Source organism: Canis aureus, chromosome 2 (genome assembly GCF_053574225.1).
Source record: "Canis aureus isolate CA01 chromosome 2, VMU_Caureus_v.1.0, whole genome shotgun sequence".
NCBI lineage: Eukaryota > Metazoa > Chordata > Mammalia > Carnivora > Canidae > Canis > Canis aureus.
In genome coordinates this window covers 15,877,472-15,890,806 of record NC_135612.1, presented here as the reverse complement: position 1 = coordinate 15,890,806, position 13,335 = coordinate 15,877,472, and the positions used below count along the sequence as shown (strand labels likewise).

General features: G+C 38.1%; 1 protein-coding gene across 21 annotated transcripts in view; it reads right to left on the bottom strand.

The window, feature by feature from the left end:
• Positions 1–13,335, bottom strand: part of ARB2A (ARB2 cotranscriptional regulator A) — a 419,471-nt gene that overhangs the window by 128,242 nt on the left and 277,894 nt on the right. The window contains exon 11 of one of the 21 annotated variants that reach the window (XM_077864525.1): positions 5,428–5,760. The exons of 19 other annotated variants lie outside the window; for them this stretch is intronic. In XM_077864525.1, coding sequence (XP_077720651.1) covers positions 5,606–5,760 — 155 coding nt within the window. In that variant the 3' untranslated portion in view covers positions 5,428–5,605. Of the gene's footprint in view, positions 1–5,427; positions 5,761–7,681; positions 7,708–13,335 lie in introns of those variants that run through there. One more of the 21 variants, XM_077864557.1, reaches the window with a different exon arrangement.

The window sequence follows — 13,335 nt, the reverse complement described above, 5'->3', positions numbered from 1 at the left end:
TGAGGGAGTGGGAGAAGATCCGACCTTAGGTTCAAGCTCCCGGGGGGGGGGGGGGGGGGGGGGTGCTGTGGGCCGTGGAGGAAGACAGTGATCTTGACTGGACAATCCCAGCCTCTTACCTCTTCACTTTCCGACTGAACCATGATGTGGCTTAGCCCTACCCACATATACTGAAATGTCTTCTTGAAGTCATTGCCGACCTTCCAGATGTCAAATCTGATGGCCTTTTAAAAATTCTAATCCTATTAAACTTCTCTGTAGTATCTGACAATGCTGACTACTCTTCTTGTTCCTTTTTAAATTTCTGGAAACACGCAAATCTGTATTTTAGCCTTGACTTCTAATATCCAGTTCTGTATTTCCCATTGCCCCAAATCAAATTCATTATTTGCATCCTAAACCTGCCTCTCTTCCAGGGCTCCCTGAGCTGGTTAATGGCATTTTTGACCTTTCTCATTTCTCCCTCCCTCTTTCTCTGCTTCCCTCCCTCCCTCCCTTCCTTCCCACCCTCCTCTACAACACTCTCCCCAACTCCCTGCACCCCATCTTACTCTGTACTCTGAGAATATCTCACTTCACACTAAAGATCCTGTGCTTTTCATGACAATTACACCTTTAGTCATGCTAGTCCCTCTGTCCGAAATGGTTTCCCTTTGCTTTTTGGTCTCATTCTCTCATTCATTCAGGATTCTGCTCAAACGTCATCTCATTAGAGAGGCCTTCTCTGACTATCTGATCTAAAACAGTATCCCTTGCCATTTTCTGTTCCTTTTATTCAGCTTTGTTTTGTGGTTATTAATAGGAATTAGCACCTAAAATATAATTATTTGTCTGTATGCTTATTGTATGTTTCTCTGCTGCTAAGAGAGCAGGGACTTTGTCCGGACTGCTGCATCTATGGTGCCTACCACTGGGCTTGGTTCACAGAAGATGTTCAGTAAACATTCCCCGAATAACCAGAGTAGGCTCTATTTCCAGCCACCTTTCAGGTGCAGTTTAGAAGTGACCTTATGGTGAGACCTACCTCCAGGCAGTTATTTCCTGCTTTTGTGCTGTTCCCCTTGTACTTGATATATGTTTTTATTATAACATTTATCAGTAATTATTTATTTTATGTCTCTCTTCCTCCATCTAGAGTGTGAAGTACTTAAGGGCATGTAGGTGCCACAAAGCCTGGCACATAATAGAACCCTGACTGATATAGTGTTCAATAAACATTTGCTGAATGAGTGAATGAATTCTCACCTTTACAATTGTGAAAGTACAGCAAGTTTAGTTCCAGCTTAACAAGAAACTTGACCCTGCCAGGAGCCTCTCCATTATTTTCCCCTGTACTCAAGCAAGGCAGCAGCTCTTACTAGATCAGGGTAGTAGTACCATGAGACTAAATTCAACACAACATTACAGGTACCAAGGTTATAGATGTGCCTCTGAAGCAACGGTAAAGGGAAAAAGAACTGGGAAGTCAAGCTGCCATGTGTACAGGCTGTGGGTGTGACTGCTGTCTCTGTCTCCACTGTGGCCCCGGCTAGAAAGAGTGCTAGCAGACAGCAAAGTCCTTGTCTGTCTGGTTCAATGCTAGATCCTCACCACCTGGAACTATATCTGGCACAGAGTACGAAGTTAATGACTATTTTTTAACATCAAATAAATGAATCTGTGTGGCATTAATGGTGAGAAGGCTTCTGTATTTGCTTTCAGATAGGTTTCAAGGTGACAGTCTATGAAAAACAGTTTACAATATACAAAATTTCACTTAAGAATAATTTTGTTGAGATCTCCTCTTTCCAGGTATACTTTCATGCTATTTTTTTTTTCAAAACTACAAAGCAACCAGTGTCTCCCAAACAGAATGAAAGGTAGATCACAAAGAGAGAACAATTACACAAATTAAGGCCCACATATTGAAACCAGCCCATTTGCAAAGGAGAACCACAGAAAAAAGGTTTATTAATTGTCTAAAAGCAATAGCTGAACAAACATATTTTTAGTGAATTGGAAAAAAGTGAATTCCACTGAATTTGAGGAAAGATTATATTAACTGAGTTAAAACAGTAGCTAAACACATTTACTAAATTAAAAAGTAAAGCTATATTAAATCGGTGGGTTTTAAAATTAACTTGGGTGCTCTCAATTAAGGCTCCCTCTATACTTGGTCAGATTCCACCTGCCAACCTGCCTATCTCCTGTTAGTGCACATGTGCTATCATAAATAAAAGCCCATATTCTTTTTTTTTAAGGTTTTATTTATTTATTCGTGACACACACACACACACACACACACACACACAGAGGCAGAGACACAGGCAGAGAGAAAGGGAGAAGCAGGCTCCATGCAGGGAGCCCGATGTGGGACTCAATCCCAGGACTCCAGGATCACGCCCTGGGCTGAAGGCAGGGCTAAACAGCTGAGCCACCCAGGGATCCCCAAAAGCCCATATTCTTAAGGGAAGTCTTGACATCTCCTTACAAGTATATTAAACATGCTATGGAAACGGGGTTATCAGGGAAAAAAAGCAGGAGCACAGTTGGTAGGAAGAGAATTGGATATCAGGAGAAGGCAGGTGATGGGAATGCCCAAGACAACCACCACTGCTGGGGCGGGGGCGCCTGAAAGACTAATCCATCACCTTCAGCAAATAGAGACCTCTTAGTAAGGGATTAGATTACAATGTAGGGAGCGGGCCAGTCTTATCCATAGAGAATTACAAAGTAAGGATAAGAAACACATGGTCCCAGGCTCTCATGTATTTAAAATCTAAACTGGGAAGAAGAAAAACTGTCAGGAGAACAGGACAGCTACACTTGCTCAATGAGAGGTTAACAGTTTTCTATTATTAGGATCTTTGGAATTCAGAGAAGTGAACTTTTAAGCAAAGATGCACACGGCATCAGGATTTGTAGTATTAGGCTCTCCGTAAGTATCCTCTATTCTAAGGCAGCAAAACCAGCTGCCAAGAAGCCATAATGGTAAGAAGCAGGAGAAAGTGAAGGCAAAGTTAATACACATTCTTGTAGGGCTTGCTTCAAGTGCCACCTCTTTGGAAACTTTTGCCCATACACTAGAGACCACAGTGCTCTTCCTTAGCCCTGAACTTATTGAATTTCCACTCAGATAAACTGGCTGCTTTACACACTTAGTTGGGGTTTCATGTCTTAATTCCCCCACCTAGGAGCTATGAAACCTCCTATGGACACTACAGACACCATTTATTTTGTACTCATGGGGCAAACAATGTGCTAAAACGTGAGCTACCCACAGTATTCTCAGTATGATATGTGCAAAAAACACACATAGATGTGAAGGAGATCTGGCTTTGACTCACACCATCCTGTTGATCAGTGATCTTACTGGCTAGGAAGGTGATCCTTGTTTTTTCATCTCTCCAAATGCATCTCTCCTAGTGCTGCTCATGCTCCAGACAGAAGAGAGGGCTTTGTTCAAAAATATATGAGAAATTTCATTTCTCTAGCAGAGGCTCCAAAACCAAACCAAAACAAACTTTTTGAAGGTAATTAAATCAACAGAGTAGACCAGAAGATCTAATAATAATGGATGAGTCAGGCAGAGAGGACAAGGCAGACTAGATGGTGCTAATTTCATAGTTTACCCCAACCTATAGGCATCCTAATAACATAGCACTGACCAGGCATCAGGGTGTGAAGGCACTGTCACCTGAAGGGCAGGCGTAGGTCCCCAAGAACCACATTAGTCAAGGAGCAAGACAAAAGGCAAAGGCAGGAGACAAGATCCATACACCAGGCACTGGGAGGTTTCTCTCTGGGTCTAGGAAGGTAAGCTGAGCATCCAGGAAAACTGTGGCAGCTGAGTATACATGCTTCCCACCTTCCAGTGAGAGAGTCAGCACCACACTTTAAAACAGTTTAGTTCGCAGAAAACTACCTCAAAATACACTAAAATGATTAAACTGTTAATCCTCTGTGTGGATTTTTAAGTAGAAAACTAGAGACAAAGTGAGACATCAAAGATAAGTTAAGCAATTAAGAAAAAAGGGTACCTGAAGGTGAAGGACATAGAACACTGAAGTTGTAATAACATGGAAAAAGTTAACCAAACCAATGTGGTCTCTACAAAACAATCGCTTATTGCTCTATGAAGTAAATTCCCCAAAAAGCTAATAGCACCGTTCTGCATAGAAGAGAACAGAGGACAAGACAGGGTGAAAGGACAGCTACTGGTGAATTATAGTAAAGCCAGACGCTTTTGCTCTTCTAAATCATGTAGAGAAAAACTAGGATGTAATAGTGCTGCCAACATAGACTTTCTTTTCAGATTAAGATTATGAAGGATTTTTTGGTTGTTCTTTCTTTTTGTTGTTCTTTTTGTTATTTAAAAAAAATGACTCTGCTGTATATAACCGCTGCTTAGAAAAGGAAGCTCATGACACAACCACAGAGCCAGACTACAAAGAGATCTTGCATATATAGGAAAAAATCCTTCCATTATATTTTGTAGAGCTGCAGTATTGATGAACTATGAACTTCCTGTGCTATAAAATAATATTAAATATAAAAACTCTACAGCCTTCCCCAGAGGCCTCAAAGAATTTTAAGTGTCGGTATAAGGCAGGAAGAGCAATTGAGCTGAACAGGGCTGAGTTGAAAGGCACTCTGGTGATGAGTCAGGTATATTCACCGATAGTCGCAGACAGATAAAGTGTAAAGGTTCTTGTTATGTCAAGCAGGATTTAAACAAAGTTTTTAGCTGAGTTTGCCCTTGTTCCACAAGATAAGCTTTAAGGATGTTCTTGCACTGATTATTCTAGTCATTGTCTTCTACATTCAAATTTGTACTCTGCTTACACTTTAGAGCAGGAGATACACAACTTGTTTAATGAATTTTTTTCCATTATACTGCCCAGTAAAAAAACACCTAACAGAAATGATAGCTTTGGACCAATGAAACCGATAATTCAGGAGGTGACATGACCTCGGAGAAGTAAATGAGAAATAGAAAAGAATTTCTGTTTACAGGAGATAACTCTTTTAGGTGGTGTGAGAATTATTACTTTGTTAAGGAGATTCCAAATCAGATGATCTTGGTGCCAATACCATCAGAAATCTGGGGCTTCTGTGAATTTCCCTGGAATCTCCTCAAGAAACTATGAGCTAAAGTAAGCCAAACAGAGACACTCATACCTTTTCTGGAAAAATGAACACTTACATTCAGTAACATGAAATGCAATAATGACCATGGAAAATTCCAAAGGTAGTATCAGACTCAAGATTTTAAGTTCCAATATAGTAACTTTATCTAAATATATAAATTAAAAACTCCTTTTGGCATCTTGTTATTTTATTTTTAAAAAGATTTATTTATTTATTTATTTATTTATTTATTTATTTATTTGAGAGAGTGAGTAGGGAGAGGGATAGAGGGAGACAGAGATTATATATATATATATATATATATATATATATATATATATATATATTTTTTTTTTTTTTTTTTTTTTGAGACAGAGAGAATCTTAAGCAGACTCTCTGCTGAGCAAGGAGTCTGATGTGGGGCTGGATCCTAGGGCTCTGAGACCATGACCTGAGCCAAAATCAAGAGTTGGCTACTTAGGGCAGCCCCAGTGGTTCAGTGGTTTAGTGCCGCCTTCAGCCCGGGTGTGATCCTGGAGACCTGGGATCGAGTCCCACGTCGGGCTCCCTGCATGGGGCCTGCTTCTCCCTCTGCCTGTGTCTCTGCCTCTATCTTGCTCTCTGTGTCTCTCATGAATAAATAAATAAAATCTTTAAAAAAAAAAAAAAAAGTTGGCTACTTAACGACTGAGCCACCCAGGTGCCCCTCCTTTTAGCATTTTATTCTATTTTTTAAGATGTTATTTATTTATTTGAGAGAGAGAGTGAGAATGCACAAGAAGGGGTAAGGTCAGAGGGAGAAGCAGACTCCCTACTAGTGGAGAGCCTGATGTGGGGCTTGAATCCGAGACTCTGGGATCATGACCTGAGCAGAAGGCAGATTCTTTAACTGACTGAGCCACCCAGGTGCTCCAACCCATTTAGCATTTTAAAACAGACAAAGTCCTTGGTTTTACACAGTGAGGTAATAATTCAGGTTATTGAACTGAATCCTCTTCAAAGTCAACTCACTAGGATTCCAAAGGTCCTAAAGAGAACGAACTAGGCTATCAGCCTCTTTTCTGAGCAAAAGATTCATGCCCAAATCCATATTAATTTGTTTAGAGTCACTGCAGCTTTCAGTAGCTGTTCTCCATCCTATGTGTGTGCAGATAATATCAGCCAAATGATGGTTTCACTTTCTGAAAGCCTCAGAACTCCAGGAAACAATTATGTCAAAGCAGTGATGAATGGAGAGATGAAAGCAAGATTTCAATCATCATTATGTATTTAATGAAAACTTAACTATATTTTTGAATGTTCAACTGTACATTCACATGGTTCTAGAAGTACAAAAAGGTAAAAGTGAGAATGCACAGCATTTATTTTTAATTTTTATTTTGTTGCCAATCATAGCATCATTTCCAAGTGTTAACTTGGTTAACATCCAGCTAGAATTTTATATTTTGCTTACATAGAATTTCTTATAATAATTTAAATTCAAGAAAGACATTTGTGGGTTTCTTTTTATGATTGACAGAAATGTAGATGAAACATAAGGAAGAAACCAATGAATTTAAAGAAGTTTCTCATAAGGATATGTTCTAGGGCAGGTGTCATTTTGAAAGGAAGACAATATATTAAAGGACCGATAGTCTTTCAGTAGAGTGTGACAGAATAAGACATTAGCAGGAAGAATGAAAGGGAAAGGCCTAGTGTGGAATTTTAGTAGATTTAGGACAATGAAGAAATGTGGTCAAATACTGAAGAACAGGCAAATTGAGGATAAATACTGTATTTCTGTAGAAGATGCACTGGGAGGCTCTAAGAGTTAATCCTGTAATGAGACATGACTAGAATCAGGACTTAGTCTAGAAAACACAAAGAGAGAAGCAGGAGAGAAATGGCAGAAAGTTTTAAATTCTCAAATTTTGAAAAGCAATGAGCAATTTCTCTAAAACTGTAGTACTTGATTTGCTGGATAAAATAATTTCTAATAATAATAACTATAGGAAGTCCTTGCTTTGCACTGTATAAATGATTATAAAAATGACAGTACAAGTTGAAACCATGCAAAGTGATCATGATAATCAATAGGAAAAACTATGGTTGTTTCATGACCTTTAAATTTTTTTTTGGTCAAAACATGAAAAATCCTCCTACTGCCAGTGAAAAATGAGTAGGGGAACGAAAAAATGGTAAAACCAATTATATTTAGTACACTGTAATGTAGAACATTAGAAACATTGAGAATTAAAATGCTTTCTTTCTTTGTAAAAAACCTACTAAAGTAGTTTGAATAGTGCTTGACTTCCCTTCATACAACTTATGATACAGTTCAAAGCAAATCTTTTCTCTGCCTTGGCTAATTTTCATGCTCCTAAGTTTGATTCAGCTTCCAACATTTTATCCTTCGCACTTCCAATGTCGTGAAATATCTCTGAGAGTTCATGTGAAGTGTTTTTTGCTAGCGTCACTTCCTCCGGGACATCTTCATCTTTTTCGTCACCAGCACTTTACAATTTTACTTTCAGCATTCCATTTCTTTGCTGCACTTTCATCTTTGCTGGCCAAGTCTCTCTTCTGATCATCCGTAAGATAGCGCTATCTATACATGAACTGAATAACAGATATGCAGTGATCAATCAGTGAAAGATTTTGAAAGAAATGATGTGATCGACTGCTGATCACGATGTGCATCTGTTATTCACATGGGGATTCATACTTAGTGCAGTTATTCACAATTAATATATTGTGATAACTGAAATTTGAACCTTGTTTTTTGGGGGGTTTGGAGTTATTAACCAAACTATGGTAACTGAAACTTGGGTATTTGGGACCATACAAAGTGAAGACAAGACTGTCTATATTTACTGAGTCCTAACTATATGCCAGGTACTATTTTAACAGTCCTATATGGATTATTTCACTTAATTCTGACCATTACCCAATACAATGGTACTAGTATTATCCCCATTTTATAGGCAGAGTGATTGTAGATCTTCCTCTGGCCATGTTATAGAATTAATTCTCTTACATATTTGGGAGAATACAAGCTACTCACAATCATGATAAACCCACAGCTTTTCCTCATAAATGGTGACTTACTACCATTACAGAGTTTGAAATGACAGCATACTCATTCAATTGAAAGATGTATCTGAAGTGAAAAGTCAGAGTCTCATACTAGCATGGAAGGAAGGTGGATACTTTCAGAAGATGCACTAACTCTTAGATAGCAGTGGGGGTACCAGTCAATAAAAATGGATGTTGATGAACTAAGAGTTACTCTTGGGTCCTGAAGGAGCTCACCGTATGTCCTTAACTCTCCTCCCCCCATCTATTTCAATGATCATCCTCTTTTTAGTAACAAAGAGAATCTTTGCAACAAACAGAAGACTTTTTGCTAGAGTTCCTTGAGGGGCAAGAATCGTATCTAGCAATCTTTATACTGTTAGAGTCTAGACTAGTGTGTCTAGTACATATTAAGTGCTCAATAAATCTTCGTAGAATTAAGGAACAAATATTTATAGTTTCTTGCCTCAAAAGAACCAAGAATAACTCAAATTTATGGAAAGACATGAGGTTAAGCTCTAATTTTAGGGGAAACAGATTAATTAAAATTATTAGTTGACTAACTGGTAAAAATAACTAAATTTGGGTTTTCTGAAATATAAGCTTTACCACCTGTGTTGATCTGATATGTTTGATATTGTTTCTGAAGAAACGCAAACCAAGTAACTCTGAGAGACTGTTCTTTCATTACATCAGTGCTAAAGAAGTCTACACTACAAAGATTATGGAAGACTATACTTTTCACTATAAAATTCAAGCCACAAGTAGTTTTTTTATTATTTCCCAACTATTGGTTATATATAATCACTTGTATATGTGGCCTTAAATCAACAATCTCTTTTTAAAAGCTTAATCACTTTCCCACTGGAAACTCAGCAGGAAGGGTGTGGCTTCTCTGCCACAAAATTAAAAGGGAAATAAGACCCTAAATTTCTTTGAAGGCAATTTATTAAAAGTAAATAAAAGTTAAAATCTGAAATCCTTCATATTGCTTTTGAAAAATACCTGAAACATTTGCTAAAAAGGAAAGAATCTCTAAGCCAACACTGATTTCAGATGGTTATCAGAAATGTTTAATTTAGGGTCTCTTAACAAAAGTCTCATTTATAGAGATCATTGCTACACAAAGTTTAAAATCATGTTTCTGTTTCTTTGCCCAGAATTTCAACAAGTAACTTATATAGTATTTTGGAAATCAAGAAATTATGTAATACAATTGAATTCTGTCAAGGATTATGCCATGAGATTATTCAAAACGTCTGTAAACTACCTGGTGTAAGATTTCCTTATTTTGTGGTGTAATATATTGACTACTTGGGGTTAGATACGACCTAAGGGGATATTAACAAACATAATGGACAGAAATACCGTACCAATTCTCAAGGAATATTTAGATATCTACAGGTAAACCAATTCCAATACCTAAAAATTGAACTCATTGATCAAATAAAACTACCTCTCAAAATTTATCACTAAATAGAACTATATTTATCATCAAGTAGAACTAAAAAGGACTATATTCTTAAAGATATAATGAAACAAAGACTTCAAAAAATACCATCCTTGTTTTTCAAGCACTGATAACCAACTGAGAGAGCATCTTGGGATTTTATGAACAGGAAATACTTGGCCTGTTCATGATACCTAATGTTCACTTTGAATTTTCATCTTAGTACCAAAGAATATTTATTTTAGATGTTCCGAATCACTTTTAAAAAGCAATACAGTTTTTCTGAAGGGTTGTATTTTTGGGGTAATTTCACCAGCGGACAGCAGATGTTTTATTGGTGACTTGCTGTCTGAATCTGACAAGACAGAACAGAGACCTTGTGGCTGGAGGGAGGCACATATCACACAGTCGAAGAGGAGTGAGGGCAGTGGACCTAGGCAAACCACACAGGTCAGGCAGGGGCAGGCAGAGAGTGTGGGTTGGGGGAGATGTGATGCCACGGGCTGCCAGACAGTCTCCAGGTGGGGGAGGAAGCCAGGGAGACACAGGAGACACAAACTGTAAGAAAAGTCATACAGAGAGACTAAACCAGATGAGAGACAGAGAGTCAGAGGTCAATATACAGACACAGAGAGAACCATCAAGAGCAGTGACCCAGACTGAACTGACAGAGGGAAGGAGAAATAGAGGACAAGTGAAGCACAGACAACCGTGGGAAGGGAGATCAATACTTAATATATAGTAAAAAGGATGAACATTTCTGTCTTAGGTCCCCAAATTACTTTTCCAACAATTAGGGACACAACACTAGGAATCATGAGACACTGCTATAGGGACAGTGAAAGTAATAGCTCTTGCAAATGAACTCATAAGCTTTTCAAGTACAAATACAAATTCATATTATTTGGTTATTTACCCCATTGCATTCCAAAAATAATTAATTTTTTTTTTTTATCTTTAAAGGGAAGAGTTAGCTTAGTAAAAGGAGAGTTGCCACCTTTACTGCCAAATTCTTCGAAGGATTTTTCACAAATTGGTTCAGAAAGCTGTAAAAAACATGGTGGCTATTTTTAATTTTTTTTTTTTAAAGTGAGATTTCTGAAGTGAAACTAGTTATATTCCCTGTGATTACTGGAAAACTGAAAGAATCAAATGGGAGGAAAATATTGAATCTGATTAAGTATATTATAATCAGGGCAAATATTGGTGATCTATATAAATATATATTTAGGAGGATTATTTTAAATGATTCTTTAATCAGTTATTTCCCCAGAGTCCCTGATTCTAGCTAATTATAATGAATGATTCACTAAAAACACACAAATTTCTGGTGGTCAACTTTTAGAATACTCATCCCTTAGGTTAACTAATAATTATAAGGTAGCATAGAACAATGAATAGGGAAACTAACTGATGAATAACAGCTACAAGGCCAATTCTACAGTAATGAACAAAAACTGCCTGAAAAGTGCTATTTAGTTAATGAAAGCATCACTTAAAGGATTAGACTATATAACCTTTGAATGGAAAGAGGAATGCTGTAGTTCTCGAGCAGTACACATAGTGAAAAAATGGTACAGTACTATATATGCTAATACACCTTGAAATTTAAGATCTGTTTACAAAGGCAAAGTATTGATTTTCAATTACCTAATTAATTTGAGCTGTGTCTAAAAACATATTAGACAGCTCAACTTGTCTACACATTCTGAATGACACATCTAGAAGCAATTACTGTTGATTTTTCATTGCTATCTTTAGAAGCAAGTGATTATTCATTAACAAAGAAGAGATATAACTCCTTGGTGTCATTTCCTCAAGATATATTTTCAGCAATAAATTGAAGTAAATATTTAGCAAATATTCAGTATGTTCAGTCAGTGTAAATAGTTAATCTGCACTGTTAAAGCAAAGTACAATCAGGGTTGTGTTAGCAGGTTTTCTACAATTCAAATTCACCTAAAAATTACCAATTTTCCACTTTCTCTTCTGGTGGGGAACGGGGGTTGGCATTTGGTACATGTTATCAACAGCCCCCTTCTTCTACATCCAAACCAAGATGAGGTCATCTAAATATCCTAAGTTTTCAAGCTTAATTCTTAACCCTTAAAAGACATGTACTATGGTTCCCCTTTTTCCTTTTTCTTTTCTTCTTCCTTTTTTTTTTTTTTTTTTAACATTTATGTTGTTATCTTTCCAATTTTGAGGTGCCCAGATTTACATCAAGTGTTTTAGGTAAAGTGAAATATTAGAGAAAAGCCTGTCTCAAGCTGTGACAAGGACAAGGAAAAGTGAGAGGGATACAAGTTCTGGCAGGAAATAAGTTGACAGGCATCACACCTCTAGACTACACAGATTTAGTGAATCCAGGTTCAGGGATTTCCTTCATGGTAGATGGCAAAATGAAGCTGTGAGGAGTCCGAGGCTTCCATCCTGTGTGCCTGGTGCAAAGTGGTCACAGTATGACACAGTATGTCAAAATACTGATCCCCTCACCCTTCGGGTCAGCCAGGGGTGGCTCTGTCCCTTTACCTCTAGACATGAGCAAACCTGCCTGTGAACTCCAGGGCACCATATAAATGTTATACTTTTCTATAAGTTTTCTATAGGGAAGAGTGGAACACCTTAGTAACTTGTTTATACTTATGCTTTATGGTTACCATAAATCTTAGAGGACTCGTAAAAATGGATCTGACTACAAGGTGAGGTTTTCAAGGACCCAGAACAAGGGAGTGCTGGAGGGAATAGGGGCACAGGTTTCAGAGCTCAGTAGGTAGCCTGGAGTTGAGGAAAGATCTCTAAGGCCAGATAGGCAAATACGGTCTTCATCAGTGGGAGGTGGTAAGAGATCAGGACTAGAAAAAATGTCCCAGAAATGTCATCTTCTCAGGGTGGCCTTCCGTGTCCTCCTCTCTAAAAAGGCAAATCCCTTCCCCCGCTCCCCGGCCCCATCTCCACGTTTCAGGTCCTGCTTTATATCTCTCCTACCAACTCCCACAATCTAACATACTATAAACTTTCCTTGTTTACCTTGTTTATTATTTGTCTCCCCTACTAGAATGTAAGCTCCACAAAGAACCTGTATCTGGTGTAATTCATCACTACATCCCTGGCACCTGGAACAATGTCTAGTCCACAGTAAATACTTGTTGCATCAGCACACACCCAGAGAGGCATGGAAGGAGCACATTCGGAGGACCGTAAAAAGTATATGACACTTAGCAGTAGCCCTTATCCAAACTTAGCCTGTTAGAAAAAGCTGGCAAAGGGCAGCCTGTCGGCCATATGCCAACCAAAGTAAGCCATGTCCAGACCTTTAAGAAGTCAGAAGGTATCAGGGCTCTGTAACTTTCTCTGTTTTCAAACATTTATGTTTTGCTTTCGTCTCACCCTGGGGGACTGCCCCCTCATACACAGCCACAAATTATACTAGCTATTTTTGAGGGGGAGCACATTTGGAACATTTGTAATTTCATCCTTACTGCCATCCCGTGTCTTTTAGCTCTAGTGTGTCCATACTTCTATGTCCTACTTCACATTTTTCTTCCTACTATTAGTTTTCCTTTTGCCTTATTCACTGTAGTTTCTTTCTGTGATGTCGGTTTCTGTGTAATATTTTGTAACCCTTATCCATGTCACAGAAAACACAGGAAAATATGAACGGGTAAGTTATTTGTTGCTTAAAAATTGAGACAGGGAAACGGAAAAGGCAGTATGCCTTG